Consider the following 21,227-nt stretch of genomic DNA (forward strand, 5'->3'; position numbering starts at 1 on the left):
AAATGAGTGTCTACATCCCAAATCTACGGATCAGTAAACTGAAACACAGCATCAGTCTGAGTTACAGGATTATGCAGTAGTCCAGTGGAAAGGACTTCTGGTGGAAGTAGGCTGCTTTTTGAGGGCTCTCACCAATGGTGGGCATTCCCACAGGCAAGGGAGAAGCTTCGGAGGCGGCATTATTTCCTCTGGACCCCCTCTCCAAAATATGGGAGATTAGAAGTGAGAACATTTATTTCAGCTTTATGCAGTCTACCTCCTCTGTGACTGGCATTGCACTTGTTCTCAGGTCTATATCTGTGCTGGATTTGCTTCCGTTATATGTTGATCTCCATCTAAGCAACATGATCTTCTTGAAATACTTCATGGTGTTATTTTTGACAGTTACAAAACACATGGTGTTTATCATGCTGTTACTCATAGCAATGCATTCAACTATGTAAAAGGCAGTAAGATAATGCTTCTCTTTCACAAAGATTGTGGGGAAAAAGTCACGGACGATTGTGAAGCCATAGAAAGGTGCCCAGCAGAGAACATAGGCAGTCAGGATGCACATCAGTACCATAACAGTTTTTCTTCTGCATCGAAGCCTCTTCCTGATCTGTTCCGTCTGAAATCCTGGTACAGTCTTAAACCAAAGCTCCCGAGAGATTCTGGCATAACACAAGGTCATCGTAACCACAGGTGCCACAAATTCAATGCCAAAGATGAAGAGGAAGTATGATTTGTAGTACATCTGCTGGTCAACTGGCCAAATTTGACCACAGAAAATCTTCTCCTGGTTTTTCACTATGAATAACACCGTTTCAGTAGCAAAGTATGCAGATGGGATGGCTACAAGGATGGAGACGATCCAGACCAAGGCGATTAGGAAGGTGGCTGTTTGATAATTCATGCGTGGTTTCAGTGGGTGAACAATGGCCAGATACCTAGAACACACAGATATGTTCAAATCAAGGCTGAAAACATTATTTCTCCAGAAGACACGGCAAAACACAAGTGGACAGAATTAGGTGGAAGGATATTGCTGTCATTCTTAAGGAGAGAGCTGGACAAATTCTTCCTTGAGAAGAATTTAAAAAGTTTTCCAAAGTAGCAGCCTAGAGCTGAGTTCCTAAATCTGGGCAGAAACTCCAGAGCGAGTGGCTGGAGGGTTTGTTGGGACAGATGGTATGTGATAATCTGAAAATCTGAGTGTACTCCTGGGTGTCTGAGGATGGTTTTAAGACCTCACCCAGTCTTACACTCCCACCTGTTAACAAGATAAAACTGAAAAAGTGGCATTTTTTTTTGTCACAGAATTTTCCTTCTCAGCACAGAACACAAGCCTGGGAGTTACGGAAAGATGGGGAGAGGGGAAAGAGAGGGAGTATTCCTATTACTGACATATGTTTGCAGCTCCTAGTGCAATATGCAGGTGATGTTGTAGCCAGAATCTGCCATGATACAGCATCTGGAAATTATTTGCTGGACAGCATGTGTTCAAGTGAGAGTTTAACACATGCAGTAGCATGCACCTAGCCAGGTGCATGTCGAAAGGCAAACATGTAGAAGCAGGAAAATGTTTTCCCTAGGCAGAGAACTGTTTAAATATGCTTTTCGTTTTTCTGGGTTTTTTTCCTTTTTTAACCAGGAGACCAAACATATCTGACAGATTTTTATTGTTTTCTTGGTTATTCCATGGGATGCAAAGAGCTAAAGCTGATGATAGTGAATGGTTACAGGTGAGCAGGTTTTCAAGCCACCAGCAAAGGACTGTGTATCCATTTTCTGCCCATGCAAATTTTTTGTTTTGTCTGATGGAGAAGACTATTGCTAATTAATCTTAAGTATGCTGTCTTAATACTCCAAACCATAAAACTTGAGTTAGGTATTTGCTGTCATTATGACTGTAAAGCTACAAGGTGCACTGCAGTATTTCACAAAGAATGGAGAAATAGTAGTATGTTTGCGAGATCCATCAGTTGCCCTTGATTCAGTTAAAAAGGGAGCTAGGCCCTAATAGCATTCACTCTGGGGTTTTTTGTTTGGATGAAGTTTTTTTGGGGGGGAGAGTGTTGATTTTTTAAGAAGGTATAGTTGTAAGAAGGGCTTATATTAGAGTATACACAGCAGAAAGATTAGAAAATTTCTGCTAAAAGGAGATTTTTATCAGAGGCACTCCAGAACTCCAGCACAATTGTATGTAACACAAAGGATTTTTTCAGACACTGGAATTTCTCATTCATTCAGTGGCTTTTCTGTCTGTATGTATTCTATACATAGATAGTGTCCACAGGATATATTAATTCTAAAATAAAATGGAAAGTCAGTGGTGCTTTTCAGCAGCCAGATCTTGGAAGCAGATGAATTGTTCATTGCGCTGCTTAGTGCAGGGTAGATGTCAAGGGACAGCAGAATTACTCAGCCTCATTGTGGAGCTGATAAATGGGTATTTTTAGATCAGGTCCTGTGGAAACAAGATTGTGAGATAATGTATGTGTGTGCATTCATAAGTGTGCATATCCGCTCAGAACCTTTGGCTGGATGAGGTAAATCTCTACAAGAGAGTCGGGGCGGAGCTTTTAGGGGCCCCAGGGTGGGGAAGTGTGTTCCTGTTTGTCGTTGCTTACCACACTCAGGCTGTTATTGCAGTGTGGTCCTGAAGCACATCAACTGTGTTCAGATGAAACTGCTCTGGAAGATGTGCTCCGAAAGTGTACATAAACCACAACCAGCTGCACATGGGTGATCAGTCCAGGGGACCAAGCTAAAGCCAAACCCTCCAGAATATTTACAGTATGGTCATTGGACCCTTAGCATGAACCCTTGTTCTTCAAATCCTTTCCTTACATGTAGCATTATTTTCTAGTGCAGATGTGGACTTAAATGTATGAAATTCCTGTGTTTCATGAGCATGATCATCATGGATGCTGAAAGAGAGCCAGACCTGAGGGAAATCCTGTGGGTCAGTCTTACCCTCTCCACACAGGTAAGCTCATAGAAATGGTTTAAATGTTAGGAGATGTTAGAAGCCCATTGTTTTTTGAGAGACTGAAGTCAACATCTCATATGACATAACCAACGTGGAATGGTTGTTTGCTGAATGAATGAGGTTTCTTTCTGTTTAGCAAATCAAAACCTCATAAAAAAAAGAAGGCAGTGAAAACAAAACAGTGTGTTCTTACAACAAACTTAGGTGCTTAATCATTTCCAGGGCTGTTTTTAAAGATGACTTGGGAGATATGCTAGAAATCTGATTTCTTAGCAGGCGTAAGGACTCAATGACCCGTATTACTTCATCAACCTGGGATGCACTAACAGAACCTTCCAAGAAAATTTTTAGAAGTTAAAAATGATAAATAATAGAAAATGGTAATACGTGTCTGATAATGTTTAGAAGATTAACCCTGAGTCCTCAGCTGCTGTTCAAAGCTTTGTTAGACACTTATTAAGGGTTTGTTTCATAGGAGCTGATTGTGCTTCCTCCCCACACCAGGCAAAACATCTCTGAACTTCCCCAGTCTTTCGACAGACTTCTGTTGACGTCAATAACAGCTGAATCAGCCACCCACAAGCTGCATCTAAACAACCATCAACAGGGTTAACTGCTCCTGAGCTGTCTTTTGGATCAGGTACTAAAGACTAAAATGGCACTTGAGAGAAATTGGGGGAAAAAAAAGGTCAGGGCGGGGTGGGAATAGTACAGTGTGTGTATGCAGAGGGTATGCAGAGATGTATATTCTGTTTGTACGCGAATGATGTCTTCCTGTGATGGCCTTTCTGTAAAGAGTTTACTCTGCGGGTCTCTGGATTTCTGTGAGTCAGCAGCGTCAGACTTATGTCACCATGAAGCTGACTGTCAGTGCCTGGGTCTGTCAAAGTCTGTGGTGCACTAGGCTAAGAGAACAGGAGTCATAAGAAAGAATACAATTAAATTACATTGTTAAAATTCCTGGAGTGAGAGGCAGGCATAGAAATATCTCAGGACTGCAGCATAAAGCAGGTAGTGTAGCAGGTGGGTATCGCTCTGTTCTGCTTACCCTGTTATGAAAGCTGTTAGGAGAATCTTTGCTAAACTGCAATTTTATAATTTGCTGTAAGTATGGGTGCCATAAATGACCTCTGGCTCTTTCCTGACTTGCCACTGTTCCATCCTCAGAGAGGCTTGTAAACAGAGGGGAGAGTATGAGAGGAGAGTATTTTAATGGAGAGGTGAGTGCTGGACACACTCACCAAGCATCCCCTTCTGGGTTGGAGCATCCAGCCAAGACCTCACTACTATCTAATAGTTAATTTAATGCTTGTTGGGTTTTCTCAGTAGGGTGTGACAGATAATAAGAAAACTATTTTGTAAGCTAGATAGAAGTCTTATCTTTTCCTCTCTTTCACACCAAAATAAAATCTGGAAAAAATACCTTAAAGGAAGAAAGAAATATCCTGTAAGGCAATAGCCCTGTTGGAAACCCACCTGTCAAATTCTGTATCACCAGTCCACCGTTTCTCTCACTACAGTGTATTTATTTCACTGTTTATAAAAAACATTAGACTCAGAAAAGCCATGTAGACCAGTAGTGAAGTTTCCTTAGAAATGTATGGTTTGGATCAGAATTATATGGTGCTGATGAGCACCCTCATCTCAGGTGGATGTTTCTGACTTGTCTCTCCCCTCTTTCCTTTATTCCATAAATCCTCTTCTACACTTGAATCCAGCATATTTTTATGAAAAAATAAATAATTTTAATATATTAACATTCTTTTCACCTAAAAAGTACAATCAAGAAATTTCCACTGAGTTTTTCTCCAGGGTAATGTCATGATCTCATGTGATCAGAATTTATGAAACAAGATACCCAGATCTGTGTAGTACCTACCTTGACATCAGATCCTACAGAACAGCTGAGCATGTTATATAGCTAGAAATCTGGACAGCGAACCCCAGGTGCTCTGGCCATCTCCGTGTGCAGAGATAGCACCCCACTTACCTATCAACAGCTATAGCCAGGAGAGCATTGGTAGAAACATAGAGGGAAACAGTCCGTAGGTAGTTGACTGAGGCGCAGAGGACATGGCCATGCTCCCAGGACAGCTGCCGCACCACGTAGTAGTCCATCTCGAAGGGGCAGCACACGATGGCAACAATGAAGTCTGAGATGGCCAGGTTGGCAATCAGCAGGTTGGTGAGGTTTCGCAGCTTCTTGTAGCGGGCGAGAGCAGCAATGAAGATGAAGTTGCCGATGCCACAGACCAGCATGATGCCAACCAGGGCCACCCCAATCACAATCTTGGCTGCAAAGAAGGTGCGGGTTTTGGTCATGTCTTCTTCACTGTCCAGTGGCAGGTCGTAATCACTGTAACTGAAATTGAAGGGGAAGGAGAAGTTTCTCAAGGAGGTTAAATCACCATCATGGAGATTGTAGATTGCAGCAAAGTTGAGGCTGATGGTAGCATTTGTGTTGTGTTCAGCTTGCTCCATGGCCATGCCTGTCTTCTTTTGTCACATGTGGCTTTGCTGGCTCTTGGTTTCGTGTTAGATTTACCCAAGGTGGGAGGGCACGACAGTGGCAGGTGAGAAACCTCATCCAAAGTTTCTTTGTGAGCAGTGAGTCACCTTGTCTTTGTCCCCATGAGATTATAGAGCAACAGCCTCATTTATCTCCTTCTGTGGGAACAAAAAGAGGAAAACATTTCCTGAGAGGAAATTACAGCAGAAATACTGTGCTTGAGGGAAGGCAATAGTCACCTTATTGCCCCACAGCAAAATTGCTGGCTGTGCACAGTGGGAAGAAATGCCCTGTGAAAGGTTGCTTCTGTTGTCATAAAATCCGCTGTTACATAATACACTGGTTGTTACACCCAGAAGTTTTATTTACCAATGATAAAATTTTCTTATCACCACATGGATAATGACAATATAGGAGTGTAAAATCCAGTTTAAACCCCTGCCAGCCTTCAAGCCCACAGGGCTGTCATCCCTGTGCAAAATAAAAAAAACTAAAATGAGATGACACCTCAATTTGATGAAAGGAATCTGATGTGCCTGTTGGACAAAGTTTTTGCTTTGTGCTAGATGCCTCCGAGTGATGCGGGAGGTAAGAACGTAGAGAACTGACGTCCTGGCTTCTAAATACATTTCTTAATTAAGTAAGAGTTGCCAAACCCCAAGAAAATAGCAGAGCCAGCACTTTTCTTTTTGGCAGCTGTAAATTGAGTAGGGGGACCGAATTTTCAGCCAGCATAATCCATTACTACTTCTCTCAAACCAGTGGAACTCTGCCAATTTGCACAGACAAGATTTTGTCCCATGAACCAGCTTGTAGAGCTTTGCTGTGGAGGCAGAACTGCTGTTCACAGGGAGAGCGCTTCCACAAACAGGCTCTTGAGGTGAAAGGGAAAATCTCCCATAAGCAAGACAAAATGCCTTAAATTTTTAAAGATGGGGAGGGGCAGGCTCCTCTCTTTGTGTGGCTGGTTGTACCAAATCTTAAAAATTTTTCACACCGAGGAAAAAAGATATAATCTACGCCCTAATTTTGCCTCTACTCTGTATCAAATGATGAGAGGGCTCTTCCCATGCCACATCTGGGAATCCTCACACCAGACTCCCAGCTGTGAGGACAGTCCCACCCCATCCCAGAAGAGAATCTGAGAGCATTACTGCTTTTTCTGCTTTGAGACAGTATGTCTTTGGGATGTCAAGTGCTATTGAACAATGTCCGGCATGGCTACAAAGGACAATCTCCACACTGGAGCTGTTTGCCCCTTCTTTTCCCGGAACCACCCTCAGCCCTTGATGTACCAACACTTAATACATTTCTGAGAGAAACTTTCTTGTACAACTTCTGTCTCCACATAGCTTTTTAAACAGAGTTGCAGAACAACAGGATAACAGAGAGCCAAAGCTGACTAAATAAAAATTCAAACAATTGACTGCTGTACAATGCATCACCACAGCTGCCTGTAAATGTGAATATTTATTTAAGAGAAGAACTAAATAAATACTTGGATGCAAAATCTGTATGTTGGTCAAGTAAGGAGCAGTATCTGTTTCAGACAGGTTTCCCTGCAAAATACTGAGACAGAGCTTTAAAATAAATAAAAGACAACCCAGCCATGCACAAACTGACACAACACCATCAGCTAACTGTACCTGCAGTTGCTCTTATCTTCTTGGAGGTCTTGGCACCCTGGGGATAGCCTCCAGATTTCTCCCCTGCAAATGTGCTGCTGTCACTGGAGCAGAGAAAGAATCACTGAAAGCAGGCAGAGGACTTCACTGAATGATTATTCTCTCAAGCAGGTTTGCCCTGCTGCTCAGGGGAGGATGGCTCCGCTGTCTCTGTGCATGCATCTAAAGCCTTTTCTCAGTGGGAGGCACCTTGAAGCTGTCCATGCATTTCTGATCTTAAAGAGGCAGTGCGAGACGGAGACAATAGAGCACAGCCCTTTTTTTTGTTTGGGTTTTTTTTTTCCCTGCTTTAAACCCCCTGAATGCACTGAACTGGCAGAGCAGCTTTGTTACCAAGTCTGAGGATGGAAGGTGTAAAACCCCAGTCTGCACTTGCTGTTTGAGTTTTCTCTGTGCTGGGCAGCAGCTACCTACACCTAACGTGACACAGAAGCAAAATACAAACCTCCCAGTAGAGAGGAGGGGGAGGAAGGAGGGTGAACTAGTTTCCCAGGGACCTTTCTCCATTGATCTCTTCCCTGGCTATTGTCTTTAGGACTGCAGCTGTGGCAGCTTCTGCAGAAGGAGGGTAAAATGATGAATAGCCATAAATCAGAGGACCCTTGAGAGCTTTCCTTGTTCTCTCAGGGAATTACTCAGAGTGGAAAAGTGGCAGTGAATCCTCAAGGACTTGGTGTCCTTTGCTATAATGCTGCCTCCTCTTTGCTCTGAAGCATTCACACCCCAGGGAGCTGTTCTCTTGCTTCCCAGTTCTCCAGAAGGAAAACCAGCCGAGACCCTGTCCTCTTTTGCAGCTCCAGTCTTATTCACTTTATCTGACATTTTCCAAGGTGTGTAGTTGGGACACATTACTTGGTCTTCAGCCCATGAGACCATAGGAGGCTGTAGAAGGTCATGAAGATCATAGCAGACTTTCAGAAAACCTAAAGTATGTGGCCTACAATGCAGGACTCACAAGACTCAGCTTTCATGAGCTAGTGGGCACTTAGCCCTGGAAGAAAATAAGGAAAGAACTGTGTAAATGTGAAAAGTGTCTGGGGTAAAAGAGCCACTAATGTGCCATTTCTTCCGAAAACCTGTGGAAGGCCAGAGAGTCCCCACTATCTGGAGCCAGCAGACAGCATTAAGATTTTCACGGCAAATTCTTCACTGTATTTTTAACAGTCAATGTAATATGTGAAAAGCCACTAAGAGAAAATCAGGTACAATCTGCTGGTTGAATTCAGAAAAAATGTAAGTATAGTAAGGACAGGGAGAGGTAAAGTGAGCTTGGTGTGCATCAGAACCACATCTGTAAGATCCCTAAAATGGGCCACATAAACCTTAAATCTCCCTAAGAAAAGCTAGTACACTTTCCAAAGGAGCTCTTGCAAGCTTTATATTAGGAACATGCATGATCTCTATGAGACTTTGTTCAGCCGTCTCACGTTATCTAGTGAGTTAATCAAGTAATGTGATATCCAAATATTTACATTCCTTTAGGCCAAAACCTCAGCTGCTGCAAAACAGTCTGTCCCCACTGACTCACGGCAAGTTGGCATTGGAGCCCTGATAACTACATCCCCTCAAGATCTGCACTTCATGCTTGGGATGTAGCTTCCATACAGCAGTTGTTCATCCACATGCTCCACGTAATCGTGCTGTATGTGTCAAGCTGTTCCTCAGAAAATACTAGTAATACTGGGAAAGGCTGTGATGGTGCAAGGCAGGGCTTTGTACTTGTTGAGTAGACAGTGAAAACACTGGTCCTGTGAGATGCCCTTATGGCCAGATGGGCAGCATGAAAGTTAAAAGATGGTCTAGAGCCTAATGGGCTACAGTGACAGTGAAAGGACTCTAAAGCCATGGGGTATATGCAGGAAGATTTCCCCACTGCAGATGCTGTGAAAGGAATCTCCAAGGTTACCTTCAAAACCAGTTTCTTGTGCCTTCTGGTGTAAATGTGCCAAAAAAGCCGCTCCCTGGGGACTTCTGTTGTCCCAGCACCGCCCAGCCTAGGGGTTTTGCAGCCTACAGGTCTCCTTTTCCTGGGACCAGAGCTCTAGGAGGCCTCCAGAGCCAAAGTGCCCATTATTTTTTAGAGAACACATAATTCTTAAGATAAGGCTTCTCCCTGATAGCTTTTACTGCTGATTCCAGTGACTTCCCCAGTGGTGTCACAACATTTTACGCAGTGCCAGAGCGCATTTTGTGAGACTAATTAGATGTCACCAATTTGATGAATTCAGGATGAGAAAGAAAAGTTGTTTCTGAAAACTATCATGTAAACAATTTGCATTCCTGTTGGTTTGGGGTTTTTTGTCAGTACACTCCAAGTTAGTTGGAGGCTAAATGATGTAAAAAAAATCACAATGTAAAGTAATTGTTTAGAGATTTTCAAATAATGAATTTCTAAAACTAGCATTTAGCCTGGGACCAGACCTTAAGGACTCTGGCCTTTGATTTCAAAACAGCAAACTCACCAGCTACTGTCTAATTTTTCTTAATTGCTAAATAAATTGGACTCTGAGTGAGGTAATTAATCCTGGGGGATTTACATAAGCTTTGCATAAAGTATAGCTAGAGATTTATAAGGGCTGCTAATACAAATCAGTTGGTAAAATGTGACAGAAGCATCAGATATCCTGTGATTTTTCTGGAAAAACAAACCAAAGGTAGCAGCACACATGGGTTACACCCATGTGTATTTCACCTCAGTATTCCAACCACACATTTGGCTCAGGGTCCTGATTAAATCTAAGACTGTGTAACTAACATTTATGTTCATGAGGACGCTAGACTTGCTTACATAGAGTTAGGTATATTTTTCTAACAGATGAAAACATGCCTGCTGGTTCTAAAGGAAAGTTTGCAGTTTTGCAAAAATGTGCACACAGGAGTAATCCCACAACACTCAGCTGTTCCAGCAGTGGCTTGGGCTGTGGAAAAGTCCCGGGAAGGAGAAAGCAGTGAGTTGTTCGACTTTATTAATGGATTAAGTTATTGTGTTCCTTTCCTTTTACCACCTCTTTCCACTTCCCTACTAAGTGTGTGACTTCTCAGCTTGGGAGTAGGGGCAAAGCATCTGAAGGAGTAGCAGAGCGGGCTGTCAACAACAGTAGTGACACAGCACAAAGACATCTGCCAGAGCTGTTGAAATAGTAGACATGGCACTTTGATCTGAAAGGCCTTTTTCTTTCAGAGCTGCACAGGTTTCTGTGGACAGTGGCATTCAGGCAGATCTCAGAGCCAAATGACACATAGTTAAGCAGAACTGCACAGAGCTTGCTTAATGTGCAGGGTGACTCAGGGACAATCAGCAACTTTCTTCCAAGTAGAAGCTCTTTTCTTTTTACTTGTTTCTTTTTTAAAAAAGAAACTTTCAAATTCTCTTCCACTGTCCGTTTCCTGTTTTCTTCATCTCTGTTCATCATTTCGTGATCGTGTAAGAAGATGGGGTTTGTTTTGCTCAGCTCAGTTTAGCATGGCAATCTCCTGTGAGAGGCATACCCTCACACTCAACAATAGTTGTGAAATATGTAGAAATGCCTATAAGAAGTTTATATTCCTAGCTGGCACTTACCACTCCTTACTTACCTAACGCAAAAGTGACAGTATTGAGGAGAGTGCAGAAAGTGACCAGGCCAGGGACTGTGCATCAGTTTTGATGTCCCAGTAGTATGACATGAATGACCACAGGAAAAAAAAATCAGTCTTTAAACCTTCAATGTTTTGTTTAATTATTGAATGTTACTTTTTTTTTCTCCCTTCTGGATGTGCCGTTAAGCTTTGTGGGGTTCTTTTTTTAGCTTAGGCTTCTTTAGAGCAAGTGCCTGTCACCACAAACCCTTCTCTTGAGCAAAGGTCTCTGAAAGTCAAACATTAAGTGCTTTTCTCCCCAGATCCTGCCTGGGCACAGTCTTAGCTTGGTGGATACTAATGTGCCAGCTGTGGGCAGTGGCAGCACACAGCAATGTATCTCCTCACTGTGGCAGCAAGGAAGTAGATACCTGACACAGGCTTCTTTGCCCAGCTCACCAGCTTCATTCTCTGCTAAGACTCTTCCCTGTTACAATAATCTCAGGCAGCTCTTAGGTACTCCTTAATTTCAGACTAAGAATGTCAAACCCATTTCCAGAGATTCCTGAAAAGTCACGTCACTGTAGTTCTGTCTGTTCTATGCCAGATACATGGAACAACAAAGATCAGTGCTTGGAAACATTTTGCCAACTGAGATAAAGATCATTTTAGCTAGTTGATATGTTCTGTTTTGATATTAGTCTCTAATGCTGAATTACTTCGAATTTCTAGAAATGCCTTTTTAAACTCGTAACCTGGAGATTTTACCTCAAAATTGGAAACCATCCTCTGCTTCTGCCTGTGTGCCCATTCTAAGAAAGAATATTTGTTAAGCAAAGTTTACAATTGCAGAAGATGAACAGGTTTTCTTTATTTCTGAATGTTGTTCTAAGAGAATTAAGGTGAAATAATATATAGTTTGTATATAATAACACTTTGGAAGGAGATCTCAGGATTATCATCTAACCTGTACTGCTGTTTCTCTGTTATGTAACCAAATCATTTATGACAAATGCTTTCCTGGCCTGTTGGTGAAGAAGTTTTGCAACGTGAAGCTAATGGTCTTCTGTATAAGACTATTAAATGTTTCTTAGCTGCACCAGATAGAACTTCAGTGGTCCTGCTTTAAATTCATAGAGAATTGTTTGGGTTGGAAGGGGCCTTAAAGATCAGGGACACTCTCTACTGGACCAGGTTGCCCAAAGCCCCATCCAATCTGGCCCTAAACGCTTCCAGGGAGGGGACATCTACTACTTCTCTGGGCAATCTGCGCCAGTGTCTCAACACCTTCATAGTGAAGAATCGCTTCCTAGAAGCTAATCTAAATGTACTGTTCTTCAACTTAGAGACATTACTCCTTGTCCTGTCACTCCATGACCTTGTAAACAGTTAGTCTCCAGCTTTTCTGTAGGTCTGGTTCAGGTACTGGAAGGCTGCTATCAGGTCTCCCTGGAGCCTTCTCTTCATGAGATTCACATGAGCCCATCCCTTGAACCTGTCAAGGTCCCTCTGGATCGCATCGCTTTCCTGCACCCTGTCAACTGCACCACACAGCTTGGTGTCATTGGCTAATGAGTGCTGAGGGTTTACTCAACCCCATGGTCCATGTCACTGATGAAGTTGTCAAACTGCACCAGTCTAGATACCGACGCTTGAGGAATCCACTCACCACTGGTCTCCACTTGGACATCAAGCTGCGACCGCAACTCTTTGAGTGCAACTATCCAGCCAATTCCTTATCCGCTGAGTGGTCCATCCATCAAATCCATGTCTCTCAAACTTAGAGACAGGGATGTTGTGTGGAAGACTGTCAAATGCCAAAGTCTAAGTAGCTGAACCCAGTCCTGTAACCATTTGTTGATTCTCCAGATTCAACTGGGCCTTTTGTGCCCCTTCCCTTTGACCAGGAAGACTGATGAAAAAACTACCTGCACTCGAGTCACTTGCTGCCCCTCCCAGGGCTCTGTAATCCTTCTTGATACTCCTTAGCCTGCTGCTTGTATCACTTCCTCGTTTTAATATCTCTGATACATTTCTAAAATCTAACTTTGGCCTCTTCTCAAGAACTGTTTTACTCACACCCCATATTCAAAAGTCTTTGAATTTAGAAACATCTAAAAGTAACATAAAAATATGTCCTGTGACTCTGTCAGGCTTGTTGCTACTTTGGATTTTCAGAGAGAGTCTTGTTTATTTTGGATCTTGCTCAAAGATACACTTAATGCATCTTAGCTTTCAGTGGGTGCTATGGGCTGCAGAATGCTTTTGGAAATCAGGGAGCTTTTTAATTGAAGTGTCTCAGCAGGAGATATAAAGGTAAAAACCTTCTGACTTCTTTAAGGGTCTAAGTAGAAGTTGGATGCTGTATTTCTTAAAAAATGTAACCATCATCCATTTACAGTCTCAAATTTGAGCTAAATTGTCAGCATTTTGCCATTACTATTCTCAGTTGACAAAGCCCTTTGACTTCTATTGTCATCACTTCAGCATCTTCTTTCTTCTGATCTTTTTATTCAATGAACATTAATTTTTGTTTGCTTGCCACAGACAGAATCTTTTTCCTTCATGTCTCTGGGTCCTGGTTTCAGCAGGGATAGAGTTAATTTTCTTCCTAGCAGCTGGTGTAGTGCTGTGTTTGGGATTTAGGATGAGGAGAATGTCAATAACACAATGATATTTTAGTTATTGCCAGACAGTCAAGGAGTTTTCAGCTTCTCAGTTTCTCAGCTTCTGGCCTGACAGAGAGAAGGTGAGGGGCATCCAAAAAGCTGTGAGGAGACACAGCCAGGACAGCTGACCCAAATTGGCCAAAGGGATACTCCATACCATGTGAAGTCATGCTCAATATATAACTGGAGTCTGGCCAGGAGGCAGTGTGGCTCAGGAAATAATTGAGCATTGGGTTCAGGTACTGAGCAATTGTGCTGCACTTCATTTGTTTCGTATATTCTTTTTTTCTTCTTTGTTCTTTTTTCTTCCTCCTTGTTGTTACTATCGGTGGTGGTGGTGTTATTATCATCAATATTATTAGTGCTATCTTCCTTTCCTATCCCATCTCAAGCCTGTCTTTATCTCAACCCATGAGTTTTACCTTTATATTCCCTGATTCTCTCCCCCATCCCACTGGGAGAGGCAGGGAGTGAGCAAACAGCTGTGTGTTTTTTCTAGCTGATGGCTGGGTTAAGCCATGACACTCCCCTTCAAAGATCTTGGTGGTTTTGGCATTGCCATTTGTCATTGGCAATTTGGCATTTCGCCCTGTATTTCCATGGCAAGCAGAACGGTTCCAAGAATTTAGCTCAGCAGTTCCCATAATACCACTTCTACCTTACAGACACCCTCCTGTTCCTTATTTCTACCATCTCTGCATAAACATGCAGGCCAGAGCATGTCACTACAAAGCACTTTTACAGCAAGTAGCGATGCCTCAAAAAGCTGGAATCCAAACTCAGTAACCTCCGTGACTATTCAGCAGGTACCTGTTCTTTACTGCAGCGCTGGGCACACAGGGGATCGCTCCTCTGAATGTGTGTGTCAGTTAAAGCCACATTTCTCATATTCATGCAGATTAACTATACATATTCATTGTCATTTCTAAGAAAAGGCAAGGTTATGTAAATTATTTCCAGGAAGTCATTTACATTAACCCCTCCCAGATAGAGCATGCTCGGTGACACTCAGGGGGTCTTCTGGTGGTCTTCAGGGATGAAAGCTGGATGTCTTCCTCTCCTAGTGCATGCTCTTCACGGTTTTCTCCATAGTTCCCAAAATACATTCCTGAGCTCAAAACCACATTCCTGCACAAACTAGTTAGGAACCCCTTTTAGCTGAAAACAAGATATACTCTGTCTCTTAATTGGTCTCATTATTTATGACTCCCCTATCTTCACTTTCTTTATCTTCAAGGCTGTACCACTCTTATGGCTAAATTTTATAGCTGCTCTCATGAAACAGCTTACATGGGTGCAGCCATATTCTACTAAAATCCAAAACAAATCTATTCTTAAAACATGCAAATTATCATATTAAAGTTACATTGTCTCTCAAGCTACATCTACATCAATCTGCTCAGCATTATTACATTTCATTGAATCAGTAGTGTGAATCGTGGAGGTCTTAGGCACATGCAGAGAAGGGTCCTCTCTACCCCAGTTCCCCAGCTTCTCCCCATAGCAAGACATGAAATATTAAAGCTCATGCCCCACTGTACTGCCTGAGACATTTTTGGTACTTCATTAAACATTAATAGTTCTTTTTTCCTCACAAGTTATTTGAGATTTAAAGGGCTGTCGGAGTTCAATATCAATCTGAGAAAGGGATTAATACACTGTGAAAGCTTTATTGCAGAAATTATATATATTGCTGGTTATTTCTGCACACACTTGAAATGAATTCTAACCCAAAAGAATAATGCCTAATGGTAGTTTTATTTGAAGTTACTCAGAGCATGAAACCACAGTCTTGGTGTCAGAATGAGTCATGAAAAGCTGCTATCACACCTATTTCTGACATTAAAAAAGGTTTTGTGGTTCTTCCCATGTAGGGGTCAAAATTACAGGGCCTGATCAGCCGCCTTCTCATCATATGTTTGAAGTCTGAGAGTAGCACTGTAGAAGTGAATGCTCTGACAGGAGATGAAAGGTATGTCCATGCTCCCCAAACTAGGTGGAGATGAAGCAAATCCATCCCAGAAGGTGCACATCCATATTTTGGGATGATGGCTGTGCCCCCAAGGGTGGTGGATCATGCGTTTTGCTGCCCATCCGTGGCTCTGTAGGAAAATTGAGTTAGGGTCAAAGTGAGACAGGTGCTGGCAGGGAGGCAAAGAGAGGGACAGAGAGGGACATCTTAGCGGCATGGATGTCAGAGCCGAGGACTCAGCATCTGCCTTCCCAGTGCTATGTATAGATGGAGTTAAATACTGCAGGGCAGGAGCAAGAAAACCACCACACTGAGAAAGGGACCTCTGCTATTTGGTGCTGGCAGGGAGGCAAACCTGCCCTTCTCTCTGCTGGTGGCTGCAGCGATCCTGACAGGAAGCAGTTAGCAATACAGCTTATTGCTAACTGCCCATGGAGCAGTTAGCAATAAACAAACCAGTTAACTTGTGTAAGCACAGATTGTGCTGCGCTGCCCTGTACCCTCTCTGTAGCTTGGATTTCATGACTGACTTGTGCTGTGCATATCCCCTGCTGCAAGGTAATCTTAGCTAACTGATTGTAATGAAGGAGCCTGTGAGCAGCTTCCCCTCAGTACTGGCAATTACACCACCTGTGTGTCCTTGTCTTTAACTAGAAGTGCAGTGACAAACCGTCATGTAAAGATCTTTTTTCTTTGATAGTAGGAACGATGAATAGAATTATTTTCTTTTCAGAAAATCCTGTTCAAGCTCAAAAGACTGAAGTGGGGTAACCTTTCTTTGAGCAGCATCAGCATGGTGTGCTGGCCATCATTCAGTACTGCACACAGAGCTCAGGTTCCACCATCTGACAGGAGGTAAGATTATCTACACTGTCCCCTTAGTAGTGTTAGGTCAAATGAGTTTGAGTGTCTTGCTTACTGGGATCACAACAAATTAGCACCTCCAGGTTCAAAACAGTGGTGGTCTACTTTTCACAGAATATTTAGAAATAATGTGGATAAATTAGAGGCAAGAGGAGAATGTGGCATGGCTACAGCTCAGAGGGAAGGGGCAGCCCTCAGTTCCAGACTTACAGGTCCTTGAAGAATAAAATGTAAACAAAGTCCTAACTTCTTCTGAGGCTGCTTTTACTTCTATTTGGTAGAGAGCAAAAGTTGCAGGGAATGGCCTCAACCTTTTGAAATCAAACCCCATGAATTATAAGCGTCTGTTAAGACTCAACTGTATGAGGGCTGTGACACAGTCACACTGCCACAGAACTAACTCAGGCTATTCAGCCACAAATGGCATCTCTCAGCTTCCTGGATTAATCAACTAGAATGCAATCTCTAGAAGTTTTTTAGGAAGAAATGTAGGTGTTGAGAGGTCATTTGAGCCTGTTGAGTACTGATGTCGAAGTAAATTGGTAGGCACTCCATGTGAAAAATACCATCCTGTGGTATATATGAACAAAGGCCAGCATATTGGTTCTAATGCAGTTTGTGAATCAGAGCACAATTTAGCGGCTGTGAGATACCCTTCGGAGGAGTTTTTGTCCATGTGACTGCAGAGGGAGGCAGGGGAGAGAAGACATTCCAGACTGGTACATTGGCTCTTGGGCTGGGGGCTGTAGCAGGATGGCTTGTCAATGGACAGCCTGCTCTCCCTCACAGTATTCTTCTGATTAAACTTTTATTTAAATGAGCTTGAAATTTTAAGCCCAAAATTTTCCCAGAAGAAATATTTAATATAAGCCCAGCTGGCCTTTTCAAGTGAAATTGTTTATTAACCAATTTGTTGTCATTAGCCACCAGGAAGCACACCTGTAAAGACACATTTAACTATATAAAAAATTCACAGTTTCCCAGTACCCTAATTTATGTAATTTTACTACAGGGAGTTCATTTTGAAAGAGATGACAGATTGGATATTTGAGTACCATTCAGAAGGATTTTTAAGGCTCATTTCCATTTCAGACTTACAAACCCTCTCTCAAGTTATTGTCAGATTCTTTTCTATGTAGTACCTGAAACAATACCTCACCTCTGGAGGTTTCTACCTTACTGTTCTCTACCTTTCGTTGCTTGTAGAGCTAGCTGCATATGCCAGGTGTGTAGCTCTCCATTGGATCTGATGCTGCCATTAAACAAAGATAAATACAATGAAAGAAAGATGGCAAAATTTTTCCCCCTCCCTACTACACAGGGACATTAAGCAATGTTCCTTCTGCCAGGGCAAATGGATTTTCCTGAGCTTTTGGCATTGGTTTCCTGGGTAGAGGAACACTTTTTGCTTGTGTTTTTGTTTGGCCGATTGAGTTAAGAGGTCACCTGCTAAAGCCCATGGAAAACTAGACTGTGTATAAATTTATTTCAGCACAGTTAGTGAGAAAGCCACAGACATGACAGTGTGAAACATTGCGTGAAGGAGACCTTTGGGAGGCAGAGAGCCTACTTCTGTCCCCTGATAAGGAAGAGCAATTTCAAAGTACTCTTTGAAAGTCAAAGGACCAGCACTCCCCAGAATACTTCGACTGCCTGTTGAAGTATGGATTTTTCTTTTTTACAGTGAGGCTTGGCATCCTCCAGCCCTTCTGTTGTAGATCTGACTAAAGAGATGAAGTCAGAAGTCTTACATCAGTCAGACAAAGGTGTGCCAGTCTGCTCCTATGAATGGAAGCTCCTCCTCAGCTGTGTTTGTACCAGCCATAGGGAAGGCTAGATATGGCTGACAAGTCAGCAGGAGATATACAAGAAAGTACTGAGAATCCCTCAGCTGTACCAATAACAAGTCCTAAAGCCAGTGCCACTTCTTATACATAGAGGCTATTCAGAACAAAACCATTCTAAGATCATTTTGATCATTTTAAGCATTGTTGCAGCAGTGGTAGAGTTCCTTCTGCTGCTTGCATTGCTCTGCATTGCTCCAACAATGTTTGTTTCCTCAGACTGCTGAAGTATCAGACTGCTGCTGAGCTGTCCAGGGGGGCATAAAGGAAAGTGAAACTAAGTGCCCTAAGAATACTCTGGTACCATGAAAAATTTGCTGAGGTTAACTTACATTATAAAACAATATATTTGAAACTGCATTGAAGTTCTCACTGTCTGTCAAAGTCTGTTTCACTCTTCTGCCAAAGGAAGTGACAAGATCTGTCTTAAAAAAATCAATGTGATTTAAAATTTAAAGAAAAATTGGTTGAACTCTTGTTCAGCAAATATCACACAATGTATTTCAAGAATGAGTCAGATGCTCTTCATGAGACTATGTGACTTAATGCATAAAGGGGGAAAAAACCTCCAAACCCTTGAATGTCCTTTAAGTTTCTGTAAGTTGCCAATATTGGATCGAGCATGCCTATTCATCTCCTAAAAGGTCAAATTTTACTTTTAATGTGAACTCTTAGTTTCTGACATGATTTCCATGAATGGGATAGTATCAGGGTTGGTAAAGCCTATGGGACTGTATACAAATGCCTGAAAAATTCCACCTTTCTACCCTCTAGCATACATCAAGTAAGAATTTCCCACAGGACTGAATTCAGTATTCAAGTTTGCATAACTTCTAAAGGTTATATTTTTTACTCATTAATGTGGTGGGTAGAGATGATGAATTATTGAATGAACTTTGTATTTTGAAATGATGACAGATTGAATGAACCGTGTATTTTTCTTTGTTAGGCTAAGCTACTAGACTGTCTTGGTTTCAGATGAAAGAGTTAATTTTCTTTCTAATAGCTCTTAAGATGCTGTGTTTTGGATTTAGTATGAGAATTATGTTGATAACACAATGACATTTTCAGTTGTTGCTATATAGTTGTAGTGTCTACACTAAGTCAAGGACTTTTCAATTTCTCATGCCCTGTCAGGTGCAGAAGAAGCTGGGAGAGCACAGCTGAGCCAGACTGGCCAAAGAAAGATTTGGTGTCATGCTCAAGACAGAAATGGGGAACTCAGCCAGGAGGTGGAATGGCTGCTTGGAGCAGGCTGGACATTAGGTAGCTTTTATTCCCTTTCCAGATGTGGTGAGCAATTGTGCATCCTTCTCTGGAGTTATTCAAGACTCATCTGGACACCTCCCTGTGTGACCTGTCCTAGGGATGCTGCTTTGGCAGGGGCTTGGACCCGATGATCTCTGGAGGTCCCTTCTAACCCCTACGATTCTGTAATCACTCGTTTTACTATCATTAGTATTATTATTACTATTATTATTATCTTGCTTTGTTATCCTATTAAACTGTTATTGTTTCAACTCACAAGGTTTTTTCATTCTCCTCCCCACCCCTTGTGGGATTGGGGCGGGGGGGGGTGGAGGTGCAAGTGGTGGGAGTGGGAAAGGAGGGGAAAGGGTAAGTGAGCAGCTGTGTGGTGCTTAGTTACCAGCTGAGGTTAAACCATGACACTGGCTAAGATTTCTCAGAGCAGACAGTGACCTTGATCACCTTGAGCTTCAAGGCAGGGAAAGAGAAACTCTTTCTAAGGTATAAATCTGCTCTGTCTCTGGGAAAAAAAAAAATCACATCTTTAAATTGAGCTTCTGAAAAAGAGACAGAAAAATTCCACTTGTTGCAAATGTTTCTATAAACTCAGAGTCAGGGCTCTGTAGGCACTAGGAACTCTTAATGACCCTGATTAACCTCAGCTGGAGCCTCCACCCACACCCCTGACTAGACCCACAAGCCCAATTTGATGGCAGCCCTGAGCATGTTCCTGTCCTAGGCATACTGTAGCTATGCTTGTCTGCTACTTTGACTTTGTCTTCTGGGTGGATCTTAGACGTTTATTGCAATGCTGTTTCAGGATCTACCTCTTCATGCTCTGGATGGACTTTGAGGTTTTTGTCTGGAAAATCACTCTTGCTGAAATATTTGCTCTGAGGAGTGTGGTTTGGAAACGTGCACTTTATTTTGATCCTGTGATCTGCAAGCTCAAGGAAGATTCAGGTACTTCTTAATTTCAGAGCCATTTTTTATCTTCTGTGGTCTGTTGTATACAATGTGTAAGCAAGTATGAAGTTGCATGTATGTGCTGGGTTTAGGAATGGTATTAGAATAGGCATGTAGCATCACTCTTATGAAAGAATCATGATGCCTGGAAAATAATAATAATTTTTGAGATAGGAAAGAAACCTCATTATTAAATCTTAAAGAAAGCTCAGTAAAGCACGCTTACTTGATGTTATTGTGTTCTGGCATGTAATTTTGCTGTGAGGCAAAAGTTCCTCCCAAATCAATTCCAAAGTCTGCACACCGAAGAGTGAAGGTTTATAAAAATCTGCCAATGTATGTCTCGATGGGTGAATCAAATAGCTGGCCAAGGGCAGGGAACAGAGACTCAGATGTCATGCTGTTAGTTCTGCTGTTAGTATTAGAATTTAAAGGTCACAGAAATTGATGTAGGCTCCATCAAAATTCTATTTCAAATAACTCTGGGTTTTCATATGTAAAGTTTGGCCCTGGAATTAAAGGAACAAGTTTTGGTTGTTTTGTTTTTTTTTTTAATTGACATAGTGGGTAGCTGTGGCCAGCTGCACACTTCCTTGCTTTCTCACATTGTGAAATGAAAGGATAATACCAGTGTTGTCTGAAAAATGTTTTGATACCTGAAGATGACAAGCATCATACAAGGCAGGCACATTATAACTTATATCATGAGGAACTACTGATGGTAGCTTCATGGTAAACAAGTTCAAACACCTGAAAAATCACTAGCATTAATCTAACTGTGTATTTCCCTCCTACTGATGTTGCAGGAGTCAATTGGTTTGTGCTCACTTGTTTCACAGGTCTGTTGAAAGCAGTTTTCCAGGTGTCCAGGGATACACAGCTGTTTGCAACTGTGGAATCTGTAGTTAAAGGAACGAACCCCAATACTATCCCCTGCC

At 42.2% G+C, this 21,227-nt stretch overlaps 1 protein-coding gene across 1 annotated transcript; it reads right to left on the reverse strand.

Moving 5' to 3' along the window:
• Nucleotides 1–232: 232 nt before the first annotated feature.
• PROKR1 (prokineticin receptor 1) lies at nucleotides 233–5,461 on the reverse strand (the record flags this gene model as incomplete). The annotated part of the gene is made up of 2 exons (XM_084261490.1): nucleotides 233–929; nucleotides 4,965–5,461. 2 exons carry the CDS (start codon nucleotides 5,459–5,461, stop codon nucleotides 233–235), a joined length of 1,194 nt encoding a protein of 397 aa, XP_084117616.1.
• Nucleotides 5,462–21,227: the final 15,766 nt, after the last annotated feature.

The sequence above is a fragment of the Gallinula chloropus genome (assembly GCF_964237585.1).
Source record: "Gallinula chloropus genome assembly, chromosome: 3".
NCBI classification, from domain to species: Eukaryota; Metazoa; Chordata; class Aves; order Gruiformes; family Rallidae; genus Gallinula; species Gallinula chloropus.